Source organism: Paroedura picta, chromosome 4 (genome assembly GCF_049243985.1).
Source record: "Paroedura picta isolate Pp20150507F chromosome 4, Ppicta_v3.0, whole genome shotgun sequence".
Lineage (NCBI taxonomy): Eukaryota > Metazoa > Chordata > Lepidosauria > Squamata > Gekkonidae > Paroedura > Paroedura picta.
Window position 1 is genome coordinate 134,342,942 of NC_135372.1, and position 18,864 is coordinate 134,361,805.

Here is an 18,864-nt window from a genome sequence, read left to right on the forward strand (position 1 = left end):
GGGAAAAACCTCTCCCCCCTTCCATGGCCTGGCTATCAACTGAAGGGGAGGGGAGGGGGGCAGAACATGTAACTTAATTTTAAAAATCTTCACTGCCAATGAAAAACCAGTCTTCAATGGCCAGTCGGAAGTCTTACTGGTCACAAGCCTCACATGCCCCCCCCCCCTTTTAAAAGCACTTAGCGGGCACCGTGTTGGGGACCCCTGCCCTATAGCATTGCCATAATTTTCTGCCAAAATAAAATAAAGGTAAAAGGTATTGGTATCCCCTGTGCAAGCACCGGGTCATGTCTGACCCTTGGGGTGACGCCCTCTGGCGTTTTCATGGCAGACTCAATACGGGGTGGTTTGCCAGTGCCTTCCCCAATCATTACCGTTTACCCCTCAGCAAGCTGGGTACTCATTTTACCGACCTCGGAAGGTTGGAAGGCTGAGTCAACCTTGAGCCGGCTGCTGGGGTCGAACGCCCAGCCTCATGGGCAGAGCTTCAGACAGCATGTCTGCTGCCTTACCACTCTGCACCACAAGAGGCTCCTAAAATAAGATAAAAGCGTAAAAGAGGTTTTCAAGATGCTAGCAGATCCGGCGCGAGGCCCAAACAGCATCCTCATCCCGCGAGAACAGCAGCCGCGAATCCAATGCACCTTGCGCATCGGACTGCAGGTGTCATCCGTACATTGATGGAGAGACACAACCCGGAGCATCCTCGCGCCTTCTCCGCGCCTCAGCTCCACAGCGCGAGCCGGGCCGCCACCTCTCCGTCTTCCGCGGGATGCAAATCTCAGGCTGGAGAGGAGCCAATCAGGAGCAGCGCCTCGGCCTGGACCGCGCCTCGGCCTCGCGGGGCACGCCCCCTCCTGCCGGGCCACGCCCCCTCCCCGGCCGGCCGCGCTGGGGACCAGTGATGGGTGGCGGCGGGCGCAGAGCGCGTTTTTGCAAGCGGCGTCTCGGGTTCCAGCCGCGGCGCGTCTCGCTCGGCTGCGGCTGAAGGACGGTGCGGGAAGCGGGCGAGCCTCCGGGAAGCGAGGCTTAGTGTCTGCGGGGAGGCCCCCCCAGTGCAGCTGCCGATCGGATTGCTGGAGCCGAACGAGCCATGGGGCGCCTGCGGGGTTTTCCACGACGATCCCCCCTTTCCCAGGACTAGTTCTGCGGCCAGGGGGCGGAGGGGGGGGGGGGTTGGGGTCTTCATTTTTCAACTGCAGCCCCCCAGAGCCCCTCGGCGCAGGGAAGGACCAAGAAGGGCTCGCAGATCCAGCAGAGCCGGGAACGATTTTGCTTTGGGGGGGTCGGACAAATCTGCAGCCCTCCCTCCTCTCCTCTCCCCTTTGGCCCTCGACGTTTGCCTGCAAGTTACGACGTTTGCAATTTGGGTTTCATGGAGCTGCGATTCCTGATACTTTTGGGACTTACGATTACATCCGGCGCAGGTAACGGAGGTGTGGGGCGGGATTGGGGGGTGGCTTATGGGTGGTCGCACCGACAGCCTCGGGAGGAGCCCCCTGGACGCGCGCCTCGCAGTGGGGGTTCAAGCATGACTGTCCACACAGAAGGGGGAGCAGGATTTTTTTGGAGGGGGGGGCTCACGAAGCAAGCTGAAGTCTCAAAGGTGAGTGACCGCATATATCCTGCACACCTTGGAGAATGGACTTTCCGTGCAAAAACACATTGGAAGTGCATGATCCAGCGTGTGGGGATGGAGCGCGGCAAAAATCAAGGACAGCGGAGCTGTTGGACAGCCAGGCTGGGTGAAAATAGCTCCCGACTAAATTGGAGACATACCTGCAGCCAGGTAAGTAAGAATAGCCTTCAGAGCACTTTGGAAGACAGTCTTCATGACCTTCACAACAACCTTGAAAGATGGGCCCTGCACTGTGCTAGAGGAATGAATGTGCCCTTCTGTAGTGTTAGCTGAAAAGTGCTGGGTTTTACGCATATGCTCAGGAATTTGGGGCTCTGTGCTCCCTAGAGCGTGTTTATAAGTGCACAGCATAAAGCTGTAGAACTCTCATAGAAATCTATGAGGTTTCCTCAGTTTAGCTCTGTCGATTGTGGTCTGGAACACTAACAGTGTTAATAATCTCCTAAATCAAACACGGTTGCTTTTCCTTTCAGGTTAAGGGCATTCTTGGCATCTGTATGTTTACTAATAACAATATTATTCCTAATCATAGCGATATTATAGTATAGAATCATAGAATAATAGAGTTGGAAGGGACCTCATGGGTCATCTAGTCTAACCTCCTGCACTATGCAGGATAGTCACATCCCAATCGCTCATCCACTGTAACCTCCCACCCCCTTGAGCCTTCACAGAATCAGCCTCTCCGTCAGATGGCTATCCAAACTCTGTTTAAAAATTTCCGCCACCTCCTGAGGAAGCCCGTTCCACTGAAAAACCGCTCTAACTGTCAGGAATTTCATCCCATTGATTCTGGTCCGTCACTCTGGGGCAAAAGAGAACAACTCTGCCCCATCCTCCATATGGCACCCTTTTAAATACTTGAAGATGCTCATCAGATCCCCTCTCCAGGCCAAACAGACCAAGCTCCCCCAACCTTTCTTCATACGTCTTGGTCTCCAAACCCCTCACCATCTTTGTTGCCCTCCTCTGGAAACGCTCCAGTTTGTCTACATCCCTCTTCAATTGTGGTGCCCAAAACTGAACACAGGACTCCAAATGAGGCCGAACCAGAACAGTGTAAAGCGAAGTAAACCAGAGTAAATATATTTTTATTGGGATAGTTTTGTGAGCATTTGTTGAACCACGCTGTAATCCACAAAAGTTTATGCTTGCATAACAAATTTGTTAGTTTTTAAAATGGCTTTAAGTTTATTCCTGGAGAAAACAAGGAATTATATAATGAAACAGAATATGAACAGCAACTCTCCAATCTTTTTCAGGAATTAACATTTAAAAAAAAATACATGTCATTTTAAAACAAATCTTTGAATGTCCCCCTCCCCGTTTTTTATAAAGCCATCTGGCAATAAATATTACTAAATGATACATTTGTGGAGTAGTTAATAGTTTTCCAAAAGGGGAAATCCAAAATTCCTCATTAAAGAAGGAGATGGGACAAAATATTGGGAGTAATATTTCCAGATTATATTGAAGAGCTGGAATTTGAATTTAGGTAGAATTGGTGTACGCTGACCCAATGAGTGATTTTTGACGCGATTTTGAGCTGTGTATCTTTCCTGATGTGTTACGATTAGGGTGGGAAGTCCCAGCTTCAATTTTGATCACAGCTCGTGAGCTGATCGGCCATGGAGGAAATAATCATACAGGGCCTACTGTTCCAGGCTGTTGTGAATATAACTATTAGAACTTGCTGTGAAGACTCATAGGAGTGTTATCAAGCGAACTTCCAAACTGCTTTTATACATAAAATAATAACAAAGTTTTCAATAGTCAAAGCTCCTTTAACTCCAGAGAGCTTGCGCTCTGAAAATCTTGCTGATATATAGGATACTCCTGGCCTTGAATCTAGCTTTCTACAGGGATTCACATGGCTACACACCTGAAACTATGCGTGAAATATCTGAAGACCTGAGTAGTGACTCACGGAAGCTTATATCCTGCCACAAATTTTTGCTGGTCTTTAAGGTGCGCCTGGACTCTTGTTCTTTTTTTACTGCTGCAGACAGGCTAACACGGCTACCCTCTTGATCTAGATACATAAAACAGCTTACTTGGAAGTCAGTATTCATCAAGGCTTGGACGAAATTTTGTTATCCTTAAGTGGCCTCCCCCTTCTTTGGGATCGTTTACAGCGTGGTGCAGAAAATGATGTTTGCATTTACCACTAAGTTGGTGGCCTCTTTCACGGACACCCCTAAAACACAGAGACATGGTAGTGGAGGGAAATGTCAAGTTGGAGCCAAATGATGGTGACCCCATAGGGCAGGGGTGAACTCTCTACCTGGGTTTAAGACTGTGACCAGATGTACTCTTGAACTTCTACGAAATCAGCATGCTCGCGGATTCTGCAAGAGACTGTTATTATCCCCCTGCGTTTCTAACGCACGTACCATGGGCGGTTAGGTAACACCGATCTCATGAGATATTTTATCCCTTTGTTATGTGTATTTTAGGGCTGCTCCTGTTCTGCAAGGAAACCTGGGACTGTTTCATGATGTTTAGGATCTAGAAACTGCACAACTCTAGGGTCTCCTTTGCCCTTGGGTGGGGGTTGTGTTTAACCACCACACAAGAGCAAGCGAATCGCAAGATTTCACGTTGCATAACTGAAAAACTAAACATGTGCTGTTGAGCTTCTGAGCTATGCCTAGTAGCAGTCTGGTGTTTTTTCGATGTGTTTTTTAAACACTTATTGAGCATGGAAACATGATGCAGTTTGGCAAGCCTTTCTGGATAATTTTATTATAGAATTTTTGCGGTTCCCTTGCACCTCGTCCTCCTCTGTTTTTTTTCTCCCTTCACCTTTAATTGTTGTCAACTTCGAATACCTAGATTTGAGCCCCGTATCATCTTAGAGGCCCACAAGATGAAAGCCGAAGCTCCCTTTGTGAAATACGAGTACCATCCCTCTTTCTGTCTGACAAAGGGAGCTTGGACTCTCGAGAGTTTGAACCCCGAAAATCTGGTAGGCCTCGAAGTGGATACTGGGCTTGAATTTGACTCTTCAATTGCAGACCAAAATGGCTCCCCTCTGAACTGTCAACTTGAAATAATGTGCAGCATCTGTTATTTTATATTGCTACACCATAAATCTGTGCTGGTTTTTAATTTTTTTTACAGCTATATTTCCACACACTGGTCTTTGCTGGAGATTTTTTAGTAACAGCTTATGAATCCCTCCTCCTATTGCTCCTTTATCCAGACCCACAGCTGCCTATCCAAGGATGGGGTACGTATGCATGAAAATGCACCTCTCTCATTTAGCTCTTTTTCTTTCCTCCTTGGCCGTAGGCTTCCCGCTGCCCGTCTCTCCCCCCCTGCTCCCCCCAGGTGGTGGCATCGGCCGTGGACTGAGGCCTCCGGAGCGTCAGGAAAGAGAGAGCCAAGACAACCAGACACCAGCAGGGGAGCTGTTGTCATCCAGCAGCGGCCACACAGCTGGCCCAGGGAAAGTGGCTGGCCTGCGGGGAGGGCACCACCGGGCCAAGCGCTGTACGTGCTACACCTACAAGGATAAGGAGTGTGTTTATTACTGTCACCTGGACATCATCTGGATCAACACGCCAGAGTGAGTGGGGAACGAATACCTCCAAACTGGGGTGGAAAAGTGGGGCTAAGCACAGGGTCCTGGTACTGGAAGAGGAGGAGGATAGTGGGGAGGTTGGTTCATGTTGTCCCCTCCCTCTAAAAAACAAAAATCGAAAAATCGAACAACAATGGAAGCCTAGATTGGTTTTGGCATCTGAATGCTTTGTTGCCAAATGGTTCGCCTGCGTGCGTGAAGCTACGGCTGTTCCGCATTAGCCAAGATGGCGCTGCGGAAGTCCCTTGTTGGGAGCATCTCTCCTCCAGATGCTGGGGACGGGGAGACCAATTGCTTTCATGTCCTGTGTGTCAGATTTTGGAAAATGCGGGCCTTTGCTATGGTTGGGCACATCATCATCATCTGCTGATGAAAGAGATTTGTCCCTGAAATGGGATTTATGTGAACTCCCCCTCCTGCTGTGCCTCAAAATATTCTCCAAAATGTTCCGCCTATTAATAGCGGGAGGGAGGAGTTGGAGGAGGCGGGAGGGAGGGATTGGCAGAAATCACTCTTTCTTCCGTTAGCGGAAATTTTCTATGCAGTCCAACTTGGCCTCGTTCAGCGGTGCATTTCTTGAATTCCCATCTACTGTCGCTGTGTTTGTTTACGGAAATATTCCAGAAAAAAACTGCGTCAAAACTCCTTTTTGTTAGGACCCGCAAAGTATCACAAAACCGTGGGTGAATTTTCGTGGTCTCCTGAACTGTTTACCAGGCTGAATATTTGGGTCAAAGGGGGAGGGGGGATAAAGAGATGCAGGAACCGATGATTTGGCACATCATTGAGGAACTCTGACACTGTAGTTTGCAGGAGTATTTTGTACTTGGTTGGATTTCACACCATAAGGTGCATTACAGGATTCTGTAGACATCATCAGCCACTTGGACAATGAAACAATAAAACTAACATGTATGCCTTTCTAGAATATAAAAACAAACAAATGGATATCTCCCCAGCTGTGATGGAATCTAAATGACCCTTGTATGGGGGAGCCCTTCTTCTGTTAAAAAGGTGGATATTAGTTTTGGGAGAAGCACCAGGTTAAGAGTCAAGAGAAGGCCAGCTGGGTGATATTGCTTCATGATTCACTTTGACCCATAGAGTAAAGCAGCATAACGGATGGTGCCTTTGAACAGAGCAGGCATCCAAACTATTTCAGGACTGCCTGAACTGTCTCTTTCCAGCACCTGGGGGCAAAAAAGCACTAAATCACCGCTGAATAGTGCAGGTAGTAATTTCTGGGTGGCAAAATACCACTGGTTAATTATGGGATCTACAGCAGGATCACGTCTCCAGTAATTGGGAGTGCACAATTAAATATGTATATGGTGTATTTACCCACTCAGCCATCTACCCACCTATTCATCTACCCACCCATGCATCTTTACATCCATCCAACCACTCACCCATCTGTCGGTACATCCATCCAACTCTTCCAACTACCCACCCATTGTAGTAGACATTACAGTGGCACAGCCCAGTTGGATTGTACCAAATTGGCATAAATCAGGGGTGGTGGTGGTAGAGATTTAACTGCATTGAGGTTGGAGGGAGCGGAAGGGAAAGTTGTTTGCAAGCCTCTTTGGGTCTTCTTTGGGTCGTGAAAAGCGGCGTGTAAAGAACCAGCCCTTCTTGTTTTCTTACGACAATCCCAGAAATGGGCAAGTGAGAAGCAGAGAATGTTTGCTGTTGCTCCTGACTGCGATTTGTCTCCCTCAAATTTATTTTTCAGCCGTATTTCTCCCAGTGATGACTACCTCCACTGTTGAAGAAAGTAGGAAACTGAACAAATTTAGAGGCCAATGGTACCTTTAAGACCAACAAAGTTTTATTCAAGTAGGAAAGAAGCAGCAGTTGGGGAGATGGGGTGTGTTTAAAATGGACGGACCAGATCCAGAGGGACGGACCAGATCCAATGGGATGAGATTAATTCAAAAGAAATTCCATCTAAACATCCGGCTTCCTCGGGAGGTGGTGGGTTCTCCATCTTTGGGAATTTGTAACCAGAGGCTGGATAGCCATCTGACGGAGAGGCTGATTCTGTGAAGGTTCAAGGGGGTGGTAGATTACAGTGGATGAGTGAGAGGGTTGTGAGTGTCCTGCATAGTCCAGGGGGTTGGACTAGATTACCCAGGAGGTCCCTTCCAACTCTGGCTGGGGTGTGAAATGGTTCTGAGAGTGAATTGTGTCTGCCCTCTGTTCTCTTACAACATATTGACGCATGTTCCAATTGGAGAAGGAGTTCTGATCTGGATCAGTGTACATGAGTGCTACCATAGAGGAATGGTAGAAGGCTAATAATAAGAAGAGATTGCAGTCTGCCAGATTTTGAGGTCAATGAATCAATGTCATTGGGTAGGAGCTGAAACAATTTTGAATCCTGAGGTTTTCTCCTTCTTCATGCTGGCTGCCCTTCATTGCTTTGGGGGCTGTTCAATGATACGGACAGGAAGTACTAAAATAAAGCAATTCCATTTATCTGATTCTAAATTTGTAGCCAACGGTTTTGGGGGCCTTGTGGGTGGAAAGACTGGATCGAAGTATTTTGTGTGTAGTCTTTGAACAGGGTGTGTGCGGGAGCCTATTGACATCATGTCTTGAAGTTCATTTGGAGTTATGGTGTTGGTGGGAGATTAGAACCTGTTTGGACAGAGACCCAGACACCCTGTGAGGGAGGTGAAGCTGAGAGAGCCCTAATATTCCTGCTCGGTCAGGACAGCTTTATCAGTGCCGTGGCGAGGTCACCTAGCTGGCTGCATGTGGAGGAGCAGGGAATCAAACCCGGCTCGTCAGATTAGAAGTCCGTGCTCCTAACCACTACACCAGGCTGGCTTGGTGTAATTTGCTCCTGAAATTTTCGCTTTATTGTGAACCTGGGTATGTTTTGCCGGAACCTCTGCTTGTTTCACTTTTCTTATTTTGGGAAGGAGGAATCTGGAATCCTAGAATCCTAGAGTTGGAAGAGGCCATCCAAGACATCTAGTCCAACCCCCTGCTCAATGCAGAATCAGCCTCAAGCATCCAGGATAAGTCAAGGCAGCTTTTTAGGGCTCTTTGTGGCTTTCTGGGTTGTGAAATTCCTGGAGATTCGGGGTCAGAGCTTGGGGAGGGTGGAATTTGGAGAGGGGAGGGCCCTTATTGGGCCATATCCTATACAGTCCACCCTCCCAAGAATCCATTTTCCTAAGTGCTGATATTCCTGCTTGGTCAGAACAGTTTTATCAGTGCCATGGCGAGCCCAAGGTCACCCAGCTGGCTGCATGTGGGGGAGCGCAGAATCGAACCCGGCATGCCAGATTAGAAGTCCGCACTCCTAACCACTACACCAAACTGGCTCTCTTTATATTATATTATATAGAATTATAGAGCCGTGCATTTCCACCCATAATAATTCTGCTGAGGAGTTCATTCCCACAATGTTGACTCTTTGCCCTCTTTGATATGCAGAGCAAATTTTCCCCTAGTCCTTTCCCTAGTCCTTTCACAGAACTGCAAGGTTCTCTGGGAAGTTGTCATCAAATATACCCTTAGGCTATACCTATGCCTACCAGGATGGTGAACTCCTGCCCCTGGCCTCAACTGTGCCTACACATTGGGGAGATGACATCATACCTTTCCTCTGTATTGATCTAGGAATTCTTCTATAGTCTTTACCATAGAGATGGAGAGAAATTTCTAGACAGTCTCAAAACCTCTGGGATTTGTGGGTGCAGATCTGGCAACCCTACTTAGGCTACAAAGGGACGGTAAATATGCAGTGATTGACTTAAGTTGCGGTTAAACACGTCCAAGCTGCAATTCAGCACCTACATATTATCCTCTTGGATTAATGCAAGCCACTTACCAATATTAAGATTTTGCATTGGCTTGAATTCCACACTAGGTCTTTGCTTATTCAACTTTAAAGATGAAACGGATGTGCATGTCAAGATTCTTTGGCTTCTTTGGAATTATGTTGGGATACTCATTTCTTTGATCTTTGAACAGATGCAAATTGAGAAGACGTTGCTTTCTTTCTGATCTCAACCTCATTGACCTTCATGTCAACTAAAAAGTATTTGTATAATTACTATTCAAATCCAGATGTGAGGGGTAATTCCGATAGATTTTAGTCTCCCATGGTAGTAGTCAGTTGCCACAGCTGGATGTCAGATTTCAATCAATGTAGCATAGAGAAATATCTGTATGTACATTTTTCAATTAAGAACTCCTGTGTAATGGTGAATAATTTTACTAGGCAAATACAGATGTGTTTTTTTAAAAGCCTTGGAAATCATCATATGGATTTAATAAAGTGACATACGTTTTTCTCTCTGTTGCACTGTAATGACGGAATGGGCTTTCTGGTTTCCCTTAGTCGTGTGTATCTACGGGCTTCTCAGAGTTTGCTGCTTCCCCCTCTTTCTGCAGCCCACAGAGCCCCGTAAAATTTTATTTTTGGAGATTTGTGGACGGGCCCACGGGATCAACCCAGGAGCAAACGTGGGGGTCTGCAGCGAGAGGAATGGTGATAGTAGGGGCCGCCATCAGTGACATGCTAAAACAGTGGACCAGGAACATTTCTGAAGTAGTAACTGCAGTCAAAATTCTATTAGCTTAGATAGAATTTTCTTCTTCACTGTCAAGTTGCAGCCAACATGTGAATCTGGAATATGCTGCTGTGATGGACAGCACCTGGAAGTGGAGGATCTGTGTGATGTGTGTGTGTGAGCCAGTTTGGTGTAGTGGTTAGGAGTGCAGACCTCTGATATGGTGAGCCGGGTTTGATTCTGCGCTCCCTCACATGCAGCCAGCTGGGTGACCTTGGGCTCGCTATGGCACGGAGAAAGCTGTTCTGACCAAGCAGTGACATCAGAGCTCTCTCAGCCTCACCCACCCCACAGGGTGTCTGTTGTGGGGAGAGGAAAGATAAGGTGAATGTAAGCCGCTTTGAGCCTCCTTCAGGTAGGGAAAAGCGGCATATAAGAATCAACTCTTCTTCAGTAATATCAGGGCTCTCTCAACCTCACCTCCCTCACAGGGTGTCTGTTGTGCAGAGAGGAATGGGAAGGTGATTGTAAGCCGCTTTGAGACTCCTTCAGGTAGAGAAAAGTGGCATATAAGAACCAACTCTTCTTCTTCTTCAATAATATCAGGGCTCTCTCAGCCTCACCTCCCTCACAGGGTGTCTGTTGTGGAGAGAGGAAAGGGAAGGCGACCGTAAGCTGCTTTGAGACTACTTCGGGAAGAGAAAAGCGGCATATAAGAACCAACTCTTCTTCTTCTTCTTCTTCTTCTTCTTCTTCTTCTTCTTCTTCTTCTTCTTCTTCTTCTTCTTCTTCTTCTTCTTCTTCTTCTTCTTCTTCTTCTTCTTCTTCTTCTTCTTCTGTGATAACAGCTACTGTGTAGGAAGAGTCAAAATCCCTCACTAAACCAGGACAACCAGAACAACAGGCTCTGAGCCTTGTGGGAGTTGTTATACTGTCTGTGGGCTGGAGGGAAGACAGTTCAATCAGAGCTGAGTCTGAGACCGGTCAGAGAGAAGTCTGACAGCTCCTTAGCTGAAAAACCCCTCTGTGGAGAAACTCTAGTGACTGGGTTTTTGATGGAGAATTAATCCACATAGTATCCGGCAACTAGAGCAGTCATCTGGCAGAGAGAGAACTTGGGTAGACAGGTGCTTGCTCCCAAATTAAGCCTAATTGGTAGGGGAATCCTTCCAAGGAAGGACGACCTCTGTCTAGGTGTAAGGGGAAATCAGGAAGGTATTTCCTAAGACTTGTTTGCGAAGTAGCCCTTCAGGAACCTCAGGGAGAAAGTTGTGGCACAAACTCAGGGTCCCCACTTTCTAGGAACCAGGCAGAGTTCAGGAGAATGTCTGTAAGTTATAAGATCTTAAGAAAGACAAAGGTGTTTTAGGGAAAACACATCTAAGGAACCTCTCTGTTAAAATCACAAACATAACATCTGACAGAAAAGTCCAAGAACTGAGAACACCCTGTAACTTAAGAACTTCTGAGTAAGAACCAAATTGTACAAAAAAAAACCCTTGATTACAACCACGCTTTCCTCTTCGTAAATGTATGTTTTCGGTTTGTTTGAAAAGTGTCTCAGTGCCATTTTAAAAGAAAGGTGGCTCTGTGCCTTCCCAGAAGCTCCCGGGGCGTAACAGAACCAAAGACATCTACTAGTGACAGCTTTGTTTTCGAGGAAAAATTTACCCTAGCGTGGGAAAGGTGTTGAGGAGTATTCTGTCATAGCTGCCATCAAATTTCGTGCTAAAAGGATAAAGGCAGACAAGTCGAGAACGAGCTCATTCCACACAGGCCAAGTTCTCTAACAGTGTAATTTTATCTAGAGTTACTTCAGTTCCAGTCTGTTTGATTTTGATGGGGGTGACTGGTTCAGATTGAATTAGAATCATAGAGTTGGAAGGGAACTCCAGGTTCATCTAATCTAATCCCCTGGCCTGCACAATGCACTGTGAGTGGACCTTTGTGACGCAGGTGTTTTTGAAATAAAGGTAAATGTAAAGGTAAAGGTATCCCCTGTGCAAGCACTGAGTCATGTCTGACCCTTGGGGTGACGCCCTCTAGCGTTTTCTTGGCAGACTCAATACGGGGTGGTTTGCCAGTGCCTTCCCCAGTCATGACCGTTTACCCCCCAGCAAGCTGGGTACTCATTTTACTGACCTCGGAAGGATGGAAGGCTGAGTCAACCTTGAGCCGGCTGCTGGGATAGAACTCCCAGCCTCATGGTCAGAGCTTCAGGCAGCATGTCGGCTGCCTTACCACCCTGCGCCACAAAAGGCTTAAAAAAAATAGCATAAGGCAAATGATAGGCTAGGCTGTGAGCGTCCTGTCTCATCTGGCCCACGAGAGGTTTCCATCCAGTTGAGAGACCTACTAGATTCCAGAACCAACTAGTGGGACAGTACTCTGGAAAAATCAAGGGATTTTAAGAGTAGAAGAAGCAGCATTGATTTTTATACCCAAATTTTCTCCTCCCAAAGGAGTCTCAAAGTGGCTTACAATCGCCTTCCTTTTTTCCTCCCACAACACTCACCTTGTTAGGTAGGCAGTGATGAGAGAGTTCTGAGAGAACCGTGACTGGCCCACGGTCACCCAGCTGGCTGCATGTGGAAGAGGGTTGAATCAAACCCAGTTCTCCACATTAGAATCTGCTGTTCTGAACCAGGCTGGCTGAAGTGGAGGGGAAAGATTAAGTGACATCTGGTTGTCAACCTGCTCCTGAGGACTCTGGGTTGGCTGCTGTCTCTTCTCATTTTCACTGCTGGCAAATTTCCAGCACTGGAATCAGAAAGAGCCGGCATCCACCTCTGGAGTGGGCCACACCGCAGATGTGGCTCGAATTGGAGGTCTTTATTAAATATAGGTCGTGTTTGCATGATCCTTAAAAAAAAAAACAGCAGAGCTAAAGTGTAATGTGTGGAGCAGCTGTGGGTACGAGATATGTCTGTTCTAAACTTCGTATTTCCCTTTGAAAACGACATTTCATGCACAACAGGCCTTCCTTTCTGCCGTCTCAATTTCCGTTTCATTTAATAAGGGGCTTCTGACCCTTGGATTACATTTTAGGATCAATCTCAACGAGATGGAGAGAGCCGTGACTGGCTGTTCCGTAGAAGGGACTAGGGCTGAGTTGAATTTTTCCCTCCCATTTCTTCGTGTGCTGTTTTCCAGGTGCGAGTAATCCTCCTGAAGCCACCATGGCAGATGTTCCCCCACAGGACTAAGGTGACCAGATTTTAACAAAGGTAAAGCAGGATACCATTGACCGGCAGGGGGGGGGGTTGAAAGTGAACAAGCCGGCTGATGCAAAGTTGGCTTCCCGGAAGGTCAGTGACCCCCCTCCTCCTTCCTCCTCTGGGCTGTCTCGGGTGTGCAAAGCGGCCGCCAAAGCAGCCGTTCTTGCCCGTCACAGCCAGCGCCACGTCGCAGGCAGGGGGGGAGGCGTGGATGGCGCCGTGGCAACAGGCGCACACATGCAGGCGTCCGCCGGCGGCCCCTCCCCCTCCTGCCGCGATGCTGTGGTTATATGTCATCAGCACATTTTGAAACCATTCCTGCTTTTATTAAACATGTCCCACATTACAGTCCTAAATACTCTTTTCAAATAGGGTTGTTGGCCAGCAAGCAGCCTGTGAGCCAGGGGTAGTCAAACTGCGGCCCTCCAGATGTCCACGGAGTGCAATTCCCATGAGCCCCAGCTGGCAGGGGCTCATGGGAATTGTAGTCCATGGACATCTGGAGGGCCGCAGTTTGACTACCCCTGCTGTAAGCTAAAGGGATTGTTGATCATAACACCTAATGATTCTTCTTGAGAAGGGACCGCCATGACAAGACACAGTGCTTTCCTGTTGGGAAGGGAAAAGATGGACTATCCTGAAGTCTATAAATGAATCTTGTGGATGGACCCTTATGGTTACCCCCATCAACCTAGGTAACAACAGCTTCAATTCTTAGAGAACAACACATTCCAAATGACCGCCCTTTTTTTTGTGGCAGGTACCCAGTTCAATTCTCCCTGTTAACTTGAGGTTGACATTTATCACCAAAGGGTCATAATCACCAGCAGAATCCCTCCTAATCTAGGGTTATCATTTTCTGAGCACTCAAAATTTCCAAGGAAGGGGAATTAAAGTTAAGTGCAAAATTAAAATTTGGGTCTAACCTCCTGCTCCAAATGCATATCACATGCATATCCCTGCAAACCTACTACTTGTGCTCAGAACAAAGGAACCTGCAGATACATCCCTCACTACCTGTGGCTGCCCAGTTGTTAGGGCTGTGCATTGGGTCACTTTTTTCCAACCCTGAAGGAGATCCCACTTCTTCGCCTCTGAGCAGCATGATGGGTACAGGCCCCAGTGTATATCCACCACGATCCTTGACCAGCGGAGAAGAAACAGGGTCTGCCTCCCAAGTGCCAGACCACCCACCCCCCTAGGCCATAATGCCTTCCGGCCCTCAGCTTTTGCAGGGCACTGGGGAAGGACGCAGCAGCTGCTGGCGTGCAACCTGAAAATTTACTCCGCCGAGGCTGCTGCATCTCCGCCAGCACACGGGGGCTCCGCGGCTGACTCGCCTTGCCCGCTGCAAGGCAGAAGGGAAGGGAAGGGAGCATGTTCTGCCGCTTGTCCGAGCCTCCGTTGCGGGACTTTTAAAGAATGCAACGGGACACGGGACAATTATATCGAAGGCATGAGTGTCCCGCAAAATGCAGGACCCATGGTCACCATAGACTAAGTGGAACTTGGAGTGCGTGGCTGTGATTGTTGTGGGGCAAGTGGTGGTGGTGGGTTTGACCCCTCCTACCTCTGTTGGAGCTGCATCCCCTGATCTGAATGATCACTGCCTATCTCTGGCCACAAGTTTGGGGGAAGCCCTGCAGCATCACACATCTTCTACTGAGTTCTCTTGTGAAGCCCTGAAGATGCTTTGCTGAAGTTAAGGCCTGTTTTACTATAGGGAAATCATTCATGAATTGGAATGTTGCGGAGCTCCTCTTTCGAAAACAGTGCCAGGATTATTTCAAATCCCGTCCTGCTTTGGACCAGCATGCCCAAGGGCTGCCTACTCTCATGCATGCCTACCTGACTGGTACAGTCCTCTTTTCAGGGACCTTTTCAGCTCCCCCCCCCTTCTGAGAGAGGGCCTTCTCAGTCAGGGTACCAAATGGACCTCTCTTTCCAGAAAGTAATCTGTCACGGTCTTTCACCATTTTAAATAAATGTTCCCCCAGTAATCCTCTCTTTCCTGCCCCATGTTTTAATTGTCAGTTCCTCAATGTGTGTATTTGTATAGATCAGCTGTTCTGGACCTTTTTACCACTGAGAAACACCTGGAACATTCTTCAGGCTTTGAGAAACCCTGAAAGCGATGTCAGCAGGCCACACCTTCCTGCCACACCCCCAGAAGTCACATGACACCAGAAGTGACATCACCCAGACACTCCCACTAGAGGTGACATTGTGCTCCATTGCCCTCACCACCCCTCCAATGCCAGAAACAGTCCAATGGCTTACTCCTTTGGGCTTGGGAACAGAGCTGGGACAGGTACCTGCTGATCTGTAGCCCCTTGCCATGGCACCAGTGCAGTTACGTTAAAATGAGAGTTCTTACCTCTCTGAACTTCAGTTGCTACCATGTTTGACAAGCTTCAGCCAGCAAGGATCTGTATAAGCAGGGCCCCTCACCTTTCCACCTCCTCCTGGCCCATCCTTGGCCATTTTGGGAGGGAAGGGTGACATTTGTATATATGGTCATATCACCTGATTTTAAAAATTTTTAAACAAAAAAAAATATTAAAAAATTAATTAACTCTCACCCAGTTGGAGAAACCCTTCCAGGGCCATTGGAAAACCCCAGGGTTTCATGAAACCCCTGTGGAGAAGGCCATGGATGGATGGATGATGGATGGATGGAATGGCCTTACAATTCTCTGCTTCTCCAGGGATTCGGATCAGCTTCAGGGGTAAATTACAGCAATGCCAACATTCCAACATTTTTGAGCTCTAATAATAGTTTCCATTTTTTTGCTTTCGGTTTTATATGAATTGGATGATTGGCTGTGCTGTTGTTTTTCTGTGGTATTGGTGTTTGGCAAGCAGTTGTGATTATGATGCGTAATTTATGGCGTTGGTTTATTGATCTGTGCATTATGATGTTTGTATGATTATATGCCATACTGAGCCCTTTCAAGTGGAGAGCTTGAATATAAATACTTTAAACCATTTTTTACACAAAATGTTAGCAGTCGGACCCCTCCTCTCTCTGAGAGGCAGTTTATGGCTAGAAAACCATAAACACTTCCTACAATATCATTTCAAATATTATAAAGTGCAACACATTGCCTGGCCTCAAATGACACAACATGGATGCCAGCCAAAGACAAGCCTTGACATGTAGTTTAGAAGTGTGAGAAAGAGCAGCTGGCTAGCTAACACTCTTCTCCCCACCCTATAGAAAGAGACACACAATTTAGGACAATGGGTCTCCTAAGAACCTGTTGCCTCACCTTGGATTCATCTCTTTCGATGATTCGTTGCTACATGTTTTTCAGGGCTTAAAAAAAAATGAAACCCCCCGATTGCGGCTTGGGGAGGGAGGTCAAAGGTGTCCCAGCTGTTTGATTGACGGCAACGGGAAGCCAGAAGCGCTAAAAAGGGACCTCCTTTGTGGCGAAATGACCTAGACCGGAAGCCTGTGGGTAACGAAAATACCGCAAGTGAAAGTGGAAAATTTCGCAAAAACCGCAGTGGTGTGGAACGGCCAATTTTCGCTACTTTAAGTAGCGATTTCGGAAATGGCAAACATATGGCCACTTTTAAGTTTGTGCGGAATGGCCCCCAGTTTCTCCTAGCTTTGCCTCCTTTAAGCTAATTTCCCCCAACTAATGAGGAGACTGCTTCTTTGGGTCACAGGATGCGACAAAAATAATGTTGATAAAAGTGTCAATATTAACAAGATGAGTTTTGTGTGTGGAAAGAGATTTTGGAATGAAAATAAGAAGCTTAAATACATGATACATTTGTTGATGAGGTTCTCCAGATTCATCAGTCTGATGACACTGTGAACCCTAAACAGTGAAAAGCCTAATTTATCTGATGAATATTATGCATCTTAAATGTAATTTGTATTGGATTGTTTTTAAATTTGTTACGAGCTGCCCTGAGCCTTCCGGGGAAGGGCAGCATACAAAATTGTGATGATGATGCCTCGTGTCAGTATCAAGAATTTATTTATGTGTGGATTCATATCCTGTTGTTAGTTGCGAAGTCATGTCTGACCTATTGCGACCCCATGGACAAAGATACTCCAGGCCTTCCTGTCCTCTACCATTCCCCGGAGTCCATTTAAGTTTGCACCGACTGCTTCAGTGACTCCATCCAGCCACCTCGTTCTCTGTCGTCCCCTTCTTCTTTTGCCCTCGATCTCTCCCAGCATTAGGCTCTTCTCCAGGGAGTCCTTCCTTCTCATGAGGTGGCCAAAGTATTTGAGTTTCATCTTCAGGATCTGGCCTTCTAAAGAGCAGTCAGGGCTGATCTCCTCTAGGACTGACCAGTTTGTTCGCCTTGCAGTCCAAGGGACTCGCAAGAGTCTTCTCCAGCACCAGGGTTCAAAAGCCTCAATTCTTTGACGCTCGGCCTTCCTTATATCCTGTACCTACACCTGAAGGTCCCAGGGTGAGTTGCAGTGGTCCAAAATAAAAAACAAGACAATATAACCTAAATCACACAGAAACATTTAAAACCCATCTCCCTCCCTCCCACCTTGGCAGGACAGCACACAGATGAAACTAGACATCAAAAACCTGGTGAAGAGGAGAGTTTCCACCAGATACCAGAAACCATATAATGTAGGCACCTGGTGAATCACCAGAGGGAGGCTGTTCCAAAGTCTGGGGGCTACCATGGGGAAGGCCCTCTTGCATGTCACCGCCCGGTCACTTTATAATCCTCAGAAGCAGCGGCTGAGGAAGCTGTGGAGGTAGCCTGAGGGTAAAAAGGTAAATGGGAAGGGGGAGGTAGGAAGGGAAGGGAGTCTCTCTCTGTGGGTGTTTGCTTGGGAGGAAGGGAGGGGAAGAGGTTGGGAAACCAACAGGCAAGGGGGGAAATAGGAGTGGGGAAGGGAGTCTCTTTGTGTCTGTGTCTATGTGTGTCTATGTCTGTGTGTTTTCAAGGGAGGGAAAGCTCAGGGCTCGGTGCTCGGCCCAGTACTTTTTAACATATTTATTAATGACCTAAATGAGGGGGTGGAGGGACTACTCATCAAGTTTGCAGACGACACCAAATTGGGAGGACTGGCAAATACTTTGGAAGATAGAGACAGAGTTCAACGAGATCTGAACACAATGGAAAAATGGGCAAATGAGAACAAGATGCAATTTAATAAAGATAAGTGTAAAGTTCTGCATCTGGGTCAGAAAAATGAAAAGCATGCCTACTGGATGGGGGATACGCTTCTAGGTAGCAGTGTGTGTGAACGAGACCTTGGGGTACTTGTGGATTGTAAACTAAACATGAGCAGGCAGTGTGATGCAGCAGTAAAAAGGCAAATGCCACTTTTGGGCTGTATCAACAGGGGCATCACATCAAAATCACAAGATATCATAGTCCCATTGTATACGGCACTGGTCAGACCACACCTGGAGTACTGTGTGCAGTTCTGGAGGCCTCACTTCAAGAAGGACGTAGATAAAATTGCAAGGGTACCGAAGAGAGCGACGAAGATGATCTGGGGCCAAGGGACCAAGCCCTATGAAGATAGGTTGAGGGACTTGGGAATGTTCAGCCTGGAGAAAAGGAGGTTGAGAGGGGACATGATAGCCCTCTTTAAGTATTTGAAAGGTTGTCACTTGGAGGAGGGTAGGGTGCTGTTTCCGTTGGCTGCAGAGGAGAGGACACACAGTAATGGGTTTAAACTACAAGTACAATGATATAGGCTAGATATCAGGAAAACAATTTTCACAGTCCGAGTAGTTCAGCAGTGGAATAGGCTGCCTAAGGAGGTGGTGAGCTCCCCCTCACTGGAAGTCTTCAAGCAAAGGTTGGATACACACTTCTTGGATGCTTTAGGATGCTTTGGGCTGATCCTGCGTTGAGCAGGGGGTTGGACTAGATGGCCTGTATGGC

The 18,864-nt window shown here is 47.3% G+C and overlaps 1 protein-coding gene across 1 annotated transcript in view; it reads left to right on the forward strand.

The window, feature by feature from the left end:
* The first annotated feature begins 783 nt into the window (after positions 1-783).
* EDN3 (endothelin 3) overlaps positions 784-18,864 on the forward strand; it is a 42,541-nt gene continuing 24,460 nt past the window's right edge. The window contains exons 1-2 of the mRNA XM_077335747.1: positions 784-1,427; positions 4,934-5,210. Of these exons, the coding sequence (XP_077191862.1) occupies positions 1,376-1,427; positions 4,934-5,210 (329 nt within the window). The 5' untranslated portion in view covers positions 784-1,375. The remainder of the gene's footprint in view (positions 1,428-4,933; positions 5,211-18,864) is intronic.